Raw genomic sequence first — 15,207 nt, 5'->3', positions numbered from 1 at the left:
GAGACACTTTACCTCTGTATAACAGACAGGTAGGGCTAAGGGGAGGAATTAGGACTGGGAAAGTGGCTCCCTGATGATTGATTTTAAAGTACTTTTAATTGCTTTAAATCACCACACAGTTGGGCTCCGTCATATAAGTAAGCTGCAGATCCTCAGGCCACTTGGATGATCTGAACAAGGGTCCCTGGTGGTGCCCTGTTCATACTTTAGCCTTTAGCCTATAGCACATCTTGCCTCTTTGGACCATAGCAGTAAAATCTCTCCAGTGTTTTAAATCTCTTCTCAAGACTAATTTAACCTGATTTGGTGCTTCTTTATTTACACAATTCATTATTTCATTGATAACTGTGGATCACTTTGGATCCTTGGTTTGTAAAATACCACATGATTAAAACACCAAGAGTATTCGATGTCGAAACCTAACCACAAAGTCTGGATTTCTGAGACCTCCATCCACCCCAAGCATCTCCAGGCCCAACCATGCTGTTTGTTCCTGCTACGCTTCATTCTTTAAAAAAGACAAATTGCCCAGAACATAGTCCAGCACCTGATTACATTTAAGGTCAGTGGAGACACAGCGAGGCGTTGATGATGGGCGAAAACTAAAGAAAGTCACTTTCTGTCTAACATAAGAAAACCAAAGGCTGTGTTGTTGGATTACGGACCGCTGACACGCCCCAAAAGGTCAACTACAAGTAATGACATGAGCTGGCTGCTGAGGAATGAGTCCAGATATTTGGTTTAACTGTACCATGTTGTTTTCCTGTTCTGTCTCGTTCTTTCCCTGCATGCTGTTGTCGCTCTGTGTGCCGGTGAAGGTTTCCTCTGAGTTTGACCTGTAAGAAAAATAATAATTTGATGTTCAAATTCATCGAGGCGGGACAGAAACCACTGAACTACCTCAACAAGTACTGCTCATTAAACCAAAAACTACACTAAACATCATTTCCACTCAGGTATTTGCAACCAGAAAGTGGGTTTGGGTACCTTTGGGATGTTCTGAGTATTTTCTGGGTGAAACAATGAAGTTTCTGAGTCTCCTCCTGGTATTTCTGCAGGTCTTGGGTCAGCAGGTTACGGAGCGCGCTCAGTGCTTGCTCCTGGAACACCAGCTTCTCAGATTGGACCAAACGCTCTGTGATAAAGGCCTGGAGCTCCCGCCAAGCACACAGTTTAAACTAAGATGGAAGATGATAGAAAACATTGTCACGAACAGGCTAAAAAAGACTCATGACATCTTTCAGCTTCCTTCATCTGTCACAGAATGTATTTTATTCACATTACTTCATTTCCTTATAATAAAAGTCCATCAACATCTGGGAACCGATTGACGGTTATTGGACCTTTGGGAGAGAAATATTGTCCCATTATTGTCTGATATAAGATTCTCAACCATCCAGGGTCTTTTTTGTCGTGTTTTGCATCTCATGGTTTAAAAAAATTTGTTTTTTTAATACACCTGATCACAGAACAGTTTATCTAAGGTGCTCTTTTTATACCTAATTAGCACCAACATGTTCCTCCAGTTGTTTCTTCTCGAGCCCCTTTTCATACGTTGTTGCCATCAAACTCAAGATGATCGAATATTTTTTACCAAACAGTTAAATGTGTCACTTTCATGTGTTATCGTGAACACATTTTTGGTTTATCAACTTTGTAAATCATAGAATAATGTTTTTATATACGTTTTACACAGTTTTTTATACGTTTTTCATGCAAAAGAAAAGGCACGACTGCAACGAATAGCTGACAAAAGCACAAACAAACACAGAAGTGACACCTCAGCTGATCTGTTGCATTGTGTAATTTGCCCTTAAACAACTTTCTCACACCGTGGGAACAGGTGTGGAATGTGCTAAACAAAGAGTTAAATAAATAAAGATAATACTCTTATTTGCAGAAGTGCTCGCTTCTTAGCCACAAAATAAACGTTTAATATTGGTCCTGCTAATGCAGCATCATGTTACAGTTTTTATTTCACATAATATTGTTTTTTTTGTCCCTGAGCTCAGTGCATGACATCGCTCTCACTTACGGTGGATGTTTGAAGGTAGGAGCTTCTCTTCAGCTCGTGTTCTGTCCGTTTCTTCCTCTCTTGAAGATCAGACAGCTCAGTGGTCAGCTGCTGCTGGCGGCCTTCGATCTGAGAGAGTCTGACAACACAGCAAATGGACATTTATTTAGTGTGTCACCTCCCAAGAGAGCTTTTTAAGAAGAATTCACTTTTACAGATCGATCTAATCCACATAATATTTCAGTTTATTTCCGGCATTTTTTTAAAATATCAGTTCAAACTGAATGCTGCTGTTTTATCCGAGCCGGAGGTTGTAGTTTGAGTTTGAGGGATGAGGCAGAACAAACCTTTTAATTCTTTGTTTGTTTTATAGCAGCTGAGAAGGCTTCACTGGAACTTTACTGAATGGCTGAATGAGCTTTGATACTTTAAACCACCGTGCCTTCCTGATCTGTCCAAGAACCTCATTAAAGATCCTGACAGTCAGGTCTTTTTTTAAAGCAAACTGGGCCGTGGGCTCCTATTTGACATGAAACATTTGTACAAACTGAGCTTAACAGTTCAGTGGTTACTGCACTCTTTAAGTCAACAGTAGCCAAATATCTAAAACAACACTTAGCTGCTGCAACCAACACATTCAGCTCTGTTGACTCCATGTTGTTAGTTCCAACTTGGGTTCAAACTTTAATGCTACCAGCAGCATCAGTGTATTAGTACAGAAGTTTCTGTGGTCACCATTACTGCTGCTAAAGCAGTGGCTTAGTAATACTAGATCTGGTTGTCATAGTAGTAGATGCAGGGAGAGTAGAGGTGAAATTAGCATTAGCATTAAAGCAGCAAAAGCAACCTTAATATTAGCAGTTGTTAAACTAGTTTTACAGGGAGAGGCTGTAATTCCCCATCTGTCCACTGGGAGGCCCTAAACCTCTGTAAGACAGAGTCAGAAGAGCAGAAGATAAGAGATAAACAAGTGTTTTGTTTGTGAGGACGAAGAAGAGGCTCATCTGAGAAGCCTTTGATGAAATAAGAGATTTCCAACATGTAGGGAGAGCCAAATGAGAACAAGCAGCACAAACAATAGAGCTGCGCAAAACACAAAGGCCCCCAGAGAAATATATCAATATTCTGTTAATGAGGTTATCAAGTGAGCATTGAGGGCCATTCTTTGAAGGAGGGAAATCTGAGATGATACGAGGCTACAAGTTAATGTTTGATGCTCATTCACTCTGTAGAGTGGGAAGAAACAGAGTTACCTTTGTTGTTCGTATCTGTCCAGCTGCTCCATCTCAGTTTGAGGTTTTTTTCTTGTTTTTTTAGCTGTTTTTATGTATATCATTTATATTGAGGACGGGAAACTTTAAGCTGACCCTTTTGAGTCTGAGTCACTGGATTCTGGGAAATTTTCGAGCTCTTCTACCCGTTTTTTGTTCTCAATGAGTCAAACACGGATTAGTTTGTTGTAGTTAAAGGCTGTGCTTGCTTCCAAATGCAGATCCTTCCCTCGTAAGATGCAGCTACAGATAAGCTCTGTGCATCGGAAAGTGATGTTGGAGGAGAAGCCAGTGATGCTATGTGGACATGCTATGCTTCTGCATCAGTGTTTGATCAGTTCTGTCACCTGTCAATCATGGCTGATCCCAACCAATCAGATCACTTCATTAATAAGAACTGTGTGTAAAGGAAAGGATTATCATCCATCGCAGTGAAAAGAGAGTAATTACCAGTGAAAATCTGAGTATGTGTGTGAGTCACATACATTGCACACGTGTGAAACTACATGTTACTACATTTAACCTTTTTTTTCTCCTCACAGACCACTTATAGGATTTTACAATTGAACCAATATGAGGTGATGATGCATGCAAGGGAAGTTTTCTAAACTGATAACTTAATATATAGATACTTTTTGCAGAATAAAACAAGTCCTTGTTTGAGATGAATAATTGAACGACTACTATCCAGTGGCCATGGTAGCTGACACCCCTGCTGTTGGGTCCAGTAACACTTGAACATGTTCACTTGCAAATAGCAAGAATATTAAACAAGCTAATGTTTTCTGAAAAAAGAGAGGAATGCCAGAAAAGTGGACAGGAAACGGTAACTTATGGTATGTTTTTTGTTCTCAATGAGTCAAACACGGATTAGTTTGTTGTAGTTAAAGGCTGTGCTTGCTTCCAAATGCAGATCCTTCCCTCGTAAGATGCAGCTACAGATAAGCTCTGTGCATCGGAAAGTGATGTTGGAGGAGAAGCCAGTGATGCTATGTGGACATGCTATGCTACTGCATCAGTGTTTGATCAGTTCTGTCACCTGTCAATCATGGCTGATCCCAACCAATCAGATCACTCCATTAATAAGAACTGTGTGTAAAGGAAAGGATTATCATCCACCGCAGTGAAAAGAGAGTAATTACCAGTGAAAATCTGAGTATGTGTGTGAGTCACATACATTGCACACGTGTGAAACCAGGATATACTAACCCACATGGCAACAATGTGCCTCTGACACACACCGCCACACACACACGTGCGGCCTGCCAGCTGTCGGCGTGTTCTGATTAGGTGCTTACGTACAGAAAAGCGTGAACAGGGCTCCATAATTATGTGACAAACACATTTCACTCCATAATTGCAGGTGAAAAATGTGTGGGTGTTATTTATTTTTTCTTACATTAATGTATCTCATGATGTGCCGCCTGTCACATGCAATTCACACTGTGTCGGCTTTACGCTGGATCTCTACACTGCTGCTGTGTGTATTTATAACAGAAAGAGAATAAAATCTACTCCACAAAGTGTTTCTGTCGTGCACAAAGGTGATGCTGTAAAACTGCATGTAAATGATCATGAATATTAATGTTATCTCATCTGCAGTCTGATTCAAATGGTGTCAGAATTCTGACATTTACAAGCACAAATAAAACTGTTTGCAGGTGTAAGCAGACACACTGAAGTGGTTTCACTGGATTTACAGGTAATTAGACGGCAACAGTTCTGATAAGTGATGCATTTCCACTTTATCCTGCTGAGGAAGCAGGGAGCTGAAGCGTAATCCAGCTCACATGCGCCCTGGATGAGTCGCCGGACCATCACACAGAGGCAAGCAAGCATTTAAGGTCACACTAAAGCTAATTACCAATCATCCTGACATGCATGCGTTTGAGAAAGAAGACAAGCTGCATGTAGAAATGCAAAAGTACCCCCAATGACCAGCGGGTTCGAACACAAAGAGAAAAAAGTATTTATCTTACAGATATTTAGAAAAGTCAGTGAGCAGAAAGGCACAAACAGTGAAAAGAAAAGGGTTCATTCCCAGATGGAGGATGGGAGAATCATGTGTAGTCTTGTAAAGAAACGTGGAGGATAGATCAAAGATAGATAAAAGGAATGATCCTTCCTAATAAAAAACCAAAACTGCACGTCCTGCAGCTGCTTTTCTTTTCCTAATTCTAGTTTTTTAAGTCATAACGGAGCAAACAGTTCTGTTCATGTGCAGATGACTAATACTGCTTTAAATGTGACCTCAGAGCCCCTGACAAGCAGCTTTTTGTGGACTTTCCCACAGTGAGATAAACCCGTCACACATATCCAAAGTCTCTCCAAGCAGCAATTCATGATCTGCAGTTTTACCGAAGGACAGTTAGTTTTTCAGTTGGATTCAGCCGAATAAGATCCAACAGCTTGGCCTCTGTGTGTTCCCATCCTACTGATCAACTCGCCGGTTTATACGCACATGAAGAAGAACGAACAAAAGAACATGAAGCTCAGCTGGGTGGTTTCCAAACTGCCAGGCTGCCTGTTGGTCTTGGCAACAAGCTAAACTCTGGTTGCGTAACCAGACTAAGGACTCTGTATCCCTCCATTTATGGGAAAATACAACTAAAGACAAGATTTCTTAGTCTGTACTTAAGTCGTTCATGTGAGCTTTTGACCCACAATGCATTGCGCAGGTGAAATAGTTGCCTTTAAATGCAGCAGATCCGATGTTGAGGTTTATTTTGACACACCTCGCTGACTCTCTAAGAGATAATATCAGCGCTGCATGTCTTCATTACTATGAGTTCACTCCTAAAGGTCCAGAGATCTGTATCCACAAAGACTCGAGGTATCAGACTTGGATTTCCGTCTTCACCCCAATGCGATGGAGGTGAGATAAAAGCAAGTTAAATACATAAATAAAAAGGAAAAATAAACTTATATAAGATGTGTAATTTCACGTAATTCTGCACAGATTTCATACACTGAAAGATGTTAAAGAACTCTTCTGTTTACACAAAAACTGCAAGACTTTAGAACAATTTACTGCTCTATGAAGCTACATCAATGCATTTTTTATTCAGTTTACGAATGGCGTGTCCAGCCATTTGTAAACTGAATTCATGGATTTGCAAACCGCTTCTTTCATTCTTCAGATAACAAAGAAGTTTGCTGGTGTGTGAAGATTGTCTGCGGATTATCAGCGGTGTGAAGTGTTTTCATGCGGCTTCGTCTCGCTTGTAATCTCCGCTGAGCTGGTAAAGTACTTCCAGGAGTAACTGGCGAGGGCTCTTTATTTACTCTGAGATTATGGTCATATTAACAGGAATTTCAGCTACCATGGCAACAACCTGGCAACCCTCAAGAAATATGTGTTTATATGATAGAGTTCTTGGAAAATAAGGATAAAAGTGGAAGGAATGTGAGTCATAATCAAGGGAGGCTCTGTGGTGAAAGCGGGTCGTCCAGTAACCCAGAGGTTGGCGGTTCGATTCCCACTCTCACTTGGTGGGATTGGTGAAACTGCCCTTGAGCAAGGCACAGGGCGCTGCGATTGGCCGCCCACCGCTCCAGTGTCTGTGGCATCTGTCTCATGAGTCATGAGTGTGTGATCCTGTGCATGTGCACGTGCACGTGCACGTGTGTGTTCAACAGGTGCCAACCTGAATGGGTCAAATACGGAGGAGTAATTTCGTGTGTCTACATGACCATAAAGTCTTAATCTTTATTTACAGTAACACAGAGCAGGAAGTGGAGATAATAATTCACTGCGGTGAACCACTGCCAAGACGTTCATTTCAGCCTCCTCTAAATGACACAAGTGAACAGTGTCCGAACTTACTGGGAGGCAGCCAGAAGCACATATAACTGTCACCTAAAAGAGGGATATTTATTTGGTACTCTTTGGGTTATAAAGCAATTACTACGGAGTAGAAATCAATCCCTGACAAATAGAGGGACCACTCTGGTAAATCGGCCCAATCACAAACCAATAAATCGAATGACTCCTCGACAAACGATCCAATTTAATGACAAAATAATCATCGTGGACTCTTTTTTTGTTGTGATTTTAGGTAACTGGATATATAGGACTGAAAAAGCTTATTTCTGCTGTGATTTGCATGAAAGTAGCCTACTCTTTGGGATGATTATACTTAAAACCAGCCTCTTCACTCTCTCTGTGTGGGGGGGGGGGAGTGTTTCTGCTTGGTTTGGATCTATGGAAGTAGGGCTATCTAGGGATATCTTAGTTATGTCTATGGTTTAGATCTTGGTGGTAAATATGAAACAGGACGACTCCCAGACTATATCATTTCCCATTCAGATGACGCATAACTTTGAAGCCATCAAGCTTTTTAATACCAGTGTAAAATTGCTCCAAATATATGTGCAAATTGTTAGTTGAAGAACAAACACTTCAGCATGTCAGGTGTTTTGATGAAAACTGCATCCCACTTCGGTACCTGTGCAAATAACTTTTGACTGAATGATCATTTCAATTCAACGTCACCAAGTATAATAGAAAGTTGTAGTTGTAGCTACTGCTTGGTAAGAAGTGTCAGGATGCTATTTTGTCATATGGAGGGTCTTATTATGATTTATCGTATAATAGGAGGATGGACAGCAGTGTGTTAACTGACTTTGTTAAAAAAGCAGAAACACAAGGGGGTAAATAAATGGAAACCAGGCGGAAAAAGCTAAAAATAACAAACACTGGACCCCAAATTTACTTTATTTCACATTGACTGTTAAACCAGTCTGGTGATGAAGATGAAATATGTTTCACTGGACCCAATTAGAGCTGTAAGCTATGTAAACCTGGCCACTAGATATCATTAATTATGGTGTTTTAATGAGAACTGCATCCCACTTCGGTACCTGTGCAGAACATGCAAATATGTTTATGTTTCTGTATTTATCAGACGCTTTTATCCAAAGCGAGTTACAAATGAAGATATAACAGCTTTATAAAAAGCTAACAATAAGCTACATAGAAGGAACCCAGGAGTCCGACTCTGTCAGAGGGGACAGAGCAGAGATAGGGTGCAAAACCTGGCCACTAGATATCATTAATTGTTACACACTGCTGCTTTAACGAGGAAGCTGAACTGAAAAAGAACTTCCCATGTTGCCTTTATGCTCATCTTTCCTTCCCAAAAGCCCAACCCAGCGTCGGTGCTGATGTCACCACATACTGTGAAGCCTGCTTTAAAGCCGCAGAAGACCCCAGTCCAATGAAAGCAGGCTGACGTCGTCCTCTTCCAGTAAGTCAAGTGGATATGAGAGGTGGATATTCCAGTTGGGCAGGGAAAACATCATGGAGACAATTAATGGGGGGTTTTTCGAGCAGCTAATCATCTCATCTCATAAAGCCTTTGATCTGAACACTGATGAGGGCATTGGAGCTGGGATCCAGCATGGTTGAGAAATGAGAGATTTCCTGGAATATGATCCCATTCGTGTGTGTTTGCTGCCACACCTGAGATGTGTCTTAGCTCGCCTACAAAAAGTGAGACCAGTTGATGGGTTCAAAGAGGGCGAGGCAGCAGCACCTACAACAATCTGAGGATTTACTCTCACATAAAGTCATCTTTCCATCTGTCTGACCTTATTTTCATGTTGTTTTACCAGCCTACAGATACATAAAAGACAAATAAATGCTGATAACTTGCTTTAAAGTTGGCAAACATTATCAGAGATGCACTACTTTTAAACATTTTTGTCAGGGAGGCCACTCTGATCATCCTGAAAAGGACAATTTGCACCTCAGAGAACAAAGATCGGCATCACAGCGTTAAACTTCTCCTCCTTATCTCCTAATATCCTGATTGTTATCCTTAGCTAGGATATTAATTTTTGAATTGGCTCTATATGAATTAATTGGATTATGATTACAATGAATTGAATTCCAATTGGCTTGAATTGGACTATATTACTTAAGTGCCTTGAGATGACAATTGTTGTAATCTGGCGCTATACAAATAAAGTTGAATTGAATTTAATTGAAACTTTCGCCAGTAGAATGAAAAACACTGCAGATATCTACAGGGTTTAGCAGGCTGCTTCACACACATGTGGTGTAGAGAGAAGAAGGTAAAATGCCTGAATTTCCCCGTTTCCAATTTCCAAGGAGCCAAGCAATGAAATGGAAAACGATGTAGACAATCTTAGAAATGATGTAACTAAATAAAGGATCGATCAGCAGAGAAAGAGAGATTACCTGGAACATATGCTCAGCACAACAAATGGACCCTCAGTTTTACTCTTTTCCCATCCCTCATTCTTTCAGACACACTCAAGCAGGCAAGCAGGATCTTGTTTTCTCAGGAGAGGCAGAACCTGCTGCTGTTGTGAGATACAGTGAAACTTCTTCAGTCATGTTTCAGCTCTGTGACAAAATCCCACAAACCGACACGGAGGCGCTAATATGGTCAAACGCCTCTTTCACAAAGAGGAGAGTCAGGTTTTATAAAGAACCAACAGATCTGGCTTTAGAGGAAGGTTCGAGAACAGGATTCTCGAATAAGTAAAGTGCAAATATAAGACGAGGATGATATTTCTGGATATTTGACTTTGGAAACTGGGGATTGCACATAAGGATGAGACTAACAATGTATTGTTTGAGCTCCTTCTCAAAAATTTAAAAGGATGGTTTGAGATTAGAGAATTTGGATTTGTGTTTATGGTATTTAGCAAGTAAAACAAGCAGGTTGATGATGTCATATTCACAACATAAACATGAATCTGCGTACGCTGAAGACACGTTTGTGACATGGTTGTTTCCTTTTATCTGGCTGTGTTGTCCTTCCGGTTCAAAGGTCAGACCACCGTCCAATCAGCGAGGATTCATGTCAAATCACACTGTCCCTTTAAAATCTTTCAGAAAATGATGTGTATTAAATTGTAAGGAATTGAATCGTATAAAAGCGTATCAAATTGTTGGCTGAATACCGTGTATCGAATCGAATCGTATCGAATCGTATAGAATCGTATCGAATCGTATCGAATCGTATCGAATCGTATCGAATCGTATCGAATCGTATCGAATCGTATCGAATCGTGAGATTAGTGTATCGCTAAGGACGGGACAAACAATATTCACAATATCAGATCCTGTTTTTGAAAGGACACTGTCCTCTTAAGGCCAAGTGTTTCAGTGTTTACTATCCTCATATAGATGCTGGAGAGGAGGCAGTGTACAGTAACAACTGAGGTCAACCTTTAGTCAGACGAACAAGGAACAATCCTTTCTTGTAGTCTCAACACACACACCCTAAAGAGGCTTATATACCATGTATACGATTACGATCAGTATCTCCATTAGAAGACAAAGAAGCCAGTTTTCTTTTTTGAAGAAGAAGAAGAAGAAGAGATAGTGATAAAAACCTAATATACAAGAAATTCCACTTTCACCCTTGAGTGTGTGTCCTGGAGCAAAATGCTGATTAAAAAAAGAAGAAGAAGGATGGAACAGAACTGTGTAAACACTCTCATACTGCACATACTTTCATGTAGCGAACACACGAGATGCTATTAACTCACTGTGTTTGTATGTTGCTGAGCTCCTGCTCGGTCTGTCCCTGCAGCTGCTGGAGGTGAAAGGTCAGCTCTTGACTCAGAGCAGCAAACCTCAGGAGTCCTTCTCTGCCTCTGTTTTCCTCACACACCAAATCCTGAGACGGAGAAGCCGTGAAAGACACTTTGAGTTGAAACCTCTGGATAACACACTACCACTTATTCGCTGCCTTTCACTCTTATTGAACTTAATAACAGCATAGAAAGGACAGATGACATAACACACTGAGCTTGGAACAGTTTTTCTTACCATAATTACTTTAATTAATTACCACTAGTGGTAAACACTGTGCTACAGACCTCATAAAGATCCTGTAAGTCATCACTGACAGCTTGGAGAACATTTGATGAACATTTTGCTCAGAAACATATCGGCTTCTCAATAGAAACATGATGATCTGAACACAAAAGAGTGAGAAATCTTCTGAAGACTGTTGAATTAAAGTGCTGAGTAGACAGGCAGATTGAGCACATAACTAATAAAGACAAAGTCGAAGGAGGTAGGATCTATTCTGGTTGAGTCTGAACTTGCTGCTGTGACAAGAGTCCTTCAGTAAGATGCTGTAGGCTGAAAGACAACAGACCGCCTGAGTCATTCTGGCAGAACATGAAGCTCGCCCTAATCCACCCCTTCATCTGTCTGTCTGTTTCCATGTGACTCAGTCTGTGAGACTAACTGGAACTGCATTCACACTGATTCTGCTTTGTTTTCCAGACTTTACTGGCAACATTCAAACTTACAAGCGACAAGGTTTTTCCTCATCATCATTCAGGAATTAATTCTGACATGTCGACAGGAAAAAAAGCTTCAAAACTTCCCAAACTGACATTAAAACCTTTTTTTTTCATCATTTGACTCTCTGCAGTTAAGACGTCAGAGTGTGGAATAAACTGGAGCTGAGCTACCTGTCTGAGCATGGCCTCAAGTGAGCTCAACAAACAGGGGATGAAAGGGAGGGAGAGAAGAAAAACAGGCACGATTCACTAACAGAAAACAAAGGAAAAGAAAAAGCCCTGTACAGACCGGTAGGCAGAATGCAGGTAAGGCGGGATCAAGCAATTAGCCTCGTAGCCTCGAGCAAAGACAGAAAAGCATTAATGCTTACTTACAATTCAGCAAAGGTAAAATTACACCGTTTTATGTCTGGTGTTTTTAAGTGGAGGCATCATGTCTTAGATTACAGTAAAACATTTCTGTTTGAATACAGTTCATAGTCCATGTTGCATATCATTTGTAATAGTTGCAGATAAACTCTAATTAGACTAGTTATCTACATTTTACAGTAATTTACCTGCTGGTCCTCAGCAAGGGGAAATCGAAGGAGGTCAACTTTTTCTTCTATCAGCTGCCGTAGATTGTCCAACGAAGCGGGGAGTTCCTCTTGGTTTCTCTGGAAATCTGGAGACTTCAGAAAGAGAGGGAGACAGAGTATTTTATCAGCTGTCATCATCGCAATCATCACACAATAAATCTGCTGTTTCACAACCAGCAGCTTTTGCAACAACCAAATCCCACTAAGAGTCTGACTCCTAATGGCTGATGTCATAGAGAAAACAGATCCAGGCAAAAGTTTCATTTTAAATGAATAGATGTGCCCAAATACTGCTTATACTCGGTCTCTCCAAATGTGCATTGTGGCTGTAGAGAATTGATCCTCTGATGCAAATTCTGTAAATTGGTTAGCCTGAATGCTAACATGCTGCAGTCGGCTGGGATTAGAGAAGCTCACAGTTCGTTGAACATGCTTCTGATGTATTTCTGCACATTTTTTAATCTGTTTGTTCTGCAGAGAGACAGACAGGACTGATGGGAAAGGGAAAAACTGAAATCTTTGACTGTAAGTGCAGTGCTTTAAAGTGTATCATAAACAGCATTTTAGCATCTTTGGACGATAAAAGGTGTTACTTTTGTTCACTATATTTATGCCTAATTATACCTTGTATTTCTTCTAATAAAATTAACGTACAGAGAGCAAAACACCTTGATTGTTAACTGCCCAAAATAACAAAGTAGGACAGAAATTTGATGACCAACAATCTATTAGACTTCCATTCGTCAACATGTCAACACACCAGGTGCAGGATCCTCAGAGAGAGTTTTACCTTTCTCTGAGAGTTTACAACTGCAGTATAAAACCTGGCAACAAACCACTTAGAAACACAAAGATAAAAAGATAGAGAGCCCAATAACTGCAGCAGAAAAGGTAGAAGTTGGTGTAAGCACTGATTTTATGTCAAAGTGCTCCTTAGAATAACATTTAATGTGTTCCAAACCCTCCTGAAGAATAATATACTGTAAATATACTGCAAACTTAGCTGCTTGGAGCCCATCACAGAGAGCCATTGTCAGACTGAACCTAAGCAACTTGGATGACCCATTTCTAAAGTGAAAAGGCTGGCTTTAAAAATAAAATTTAAAAAAAAAGATAGAGAGCCCAATAACTGCACCAGAAAAGGTAGAAGTTGGTGTAAGCATTGATTTTATGTCAAAGTGCTCCTTAGAATAACATTTAATGTGTGTCTACTGAGCAAACTTAACTGGTGGAGGCCTCCCACCCACCACTGCTTGGAGCCCATCACCATTGTCAGACTGAACCTAAGCAACTTGGATGACCCATTTTTTTCTTAAGGGAGAGAATCAGTTTTCATTCATATATAAAAACTACAGATGGACAGTGGGCAATTCACTTTTTCCCTGAACTTATGAGTTGATGCATTCATAACATGAGTGGGCTGGGTGTTCACTACACAGCAAGACTGTGATTTCTGATTAAATGCAATCAAAAAGTCCATTGTGTTTTAATCCCCTGTGAGAGATTACATGCGCCAACAGAAGCTGGAGGGAGTCAAAAAAGAATTTGCATTGGATGACAGAAATAAGACAAAATGAAAAAGTTTCATCTAACTGACATGCAACATTCAAAAGATCCAACAAAGTCTTCTTCTTTGCATAAAAGGTAATTATGAAGTAAAACGACAGATGAATGTGGGATGCTACAGCTCTCTTATCCTTGCTGCACAAGCCTGTCTCTGAGAAATCGTGTTTATATGACGGTAATTTGTCTCCCAATTATGTTTCCCAGCAAAACAAAATTGATTAAACAAATTAGTGCGACAGAAATGTAATTTTTCCAAGAGACTCTCCTGTCAAAATAACAAAATCTCACATTGTCTATGATTTTAAATAAAAATATATAGCAATGCAAAAGCTGACTGTGTCTTCTTTTCTAAATGGGAATAAGCCACAGTGCAGAAACAAAATGTTTTGCAGCCTAAATTACACCAAATAGGGCTCTATGATGACTGTCTGTGCACATCTGTACATTTGTCCTTTATTCACCTTCACAAGCACCGACTGCAGCTCATACTAAATAATAACCTATAAAGGAAAAATTCAAATATGTCAAACAAAATAACTAGGATTTAGTGGAAGAACGTAGTAAGTCATCAAAACTCACTACTCGGGTATCAAAAGGCTAATTGTGGCTATCTGTACGTCCCACGGTGAAAGTCAGCAGGGTTACATGCACAGCTGAGTCGAACTGTCGGTACAGCATGACTGTGCCATGAAACGGCATCACTTTCCCTCTGTTTACATAAACTGGAGCGGAATTGAGTGATTGACTGTGGTATGTCTAATGCCCCAATGCTGGTGACTGTATGAGTGAACATTCAAGGCCCTGTGGCAGATCATTGTGCAGGTAAGCAGAGCCAAAGATGTTAAATGGCTAATTTTCCGTCACAATTTCCGACGCATTTAGCTGTTCGACAAAAGAGAGAAAAAATATGTGAATGATAGCAGCTTTCTTTGCAATTTGGTTGTATTAATGTACACTTAAAAGTAGAGGGTAAGTAGTAGTAAAAGTACTTCAGAATTAGGGCTGTAGCGATTCACTAATCTCCCGATACGATACGATAAGATTCAGCCAACAACTCGATCCGATTTTATAAGATTCGATTCGATTTAATACACATAATTTTCTGAAAGATTTTAAAGGGACAGTGTGATTTGACATTAATCGTCACTGATTGGACGGTGGTCTGACCTTTGAACCGGAAGGAAAACACCGCCAGACAAACGGAAACAAACAACCATGTCACAAAAGTGTCTTCAGCGTACGCAGACTCATGTTTATGTTGAATATTACATCATCAACCTGCTCGTTTTACTTGCTAAATACCATAAACACAAATCCAAATTCTCAAATCACAAACCATCATTTTTCATTTTTGAGAAGGAGCTCAAACAATAAATTACAACAATCCTACATTCAATAAACAGAAAAGCCATCAAAACCATTGAGCTATGTACTTTATATAACATTTTTATTAAATAATTTATCACTGTTTTGTATAATGTGA

At 40.1% G+C, this 15,207-nt stretch overlaps 1 protein-coding gene across 1 annotated transcript in view; it reads right to left on the bottom strand.

Moving 5' to 3' along the window:
* The window catches only part of LOC140277033 (uncharacterized), a 38,684-nt gene extending 26,359 nt beyond the window's left edge, over positions 1-12,325 (bottom strand). The window contains exons 1-5 of the mRNA XM_072371906.1: positions 12,138-12,325; positions 10,813-10,943; positions 2,036-2,153; positions 988-1,178; positions 752-836 (exon numbers count right to left, since the gene is read on the bottom strand). Coding sequence (XP_072228007.1) covers positions 752-836; positions 988-1,178; positions 2,036-2,153; positions 10,813-10,943; positions 12,138-12,305 — 693 coding nt within the window. The 5' untranslated portion in view covers positions 12,306-12,325. The remainder of the gene's footprint in view (positions 1-751; positions 837-987; positions 1,179-2,035; positions 2,154-10,812; positions 10,944-12,137) is intronic.
* Positions 12,326-15,207: the final 2,882 nt, after the last annotated feature.

This window comes from Leuresthes tenuis, unplaced genomic scaffold (assembly GCF_036924035.1).
Source record: "Leuresthes tenuis unplaced genomic scaffold, fLeuTen1.0.hap1 SCAF_19, whole genome shotgun sequence".
Lineage (NCBI taxonomy): Eukaryota > Metazoa > Chordata > Actinopteri > Atheriniformes > Atherinopsidae > Leuresthes > Leuresthes tenuis.
The sequence above is the reverse complement of the archived record's forward strand: the minus strand, read 5'-3'. Positions and strand labels throughout refer to the sequence as shown.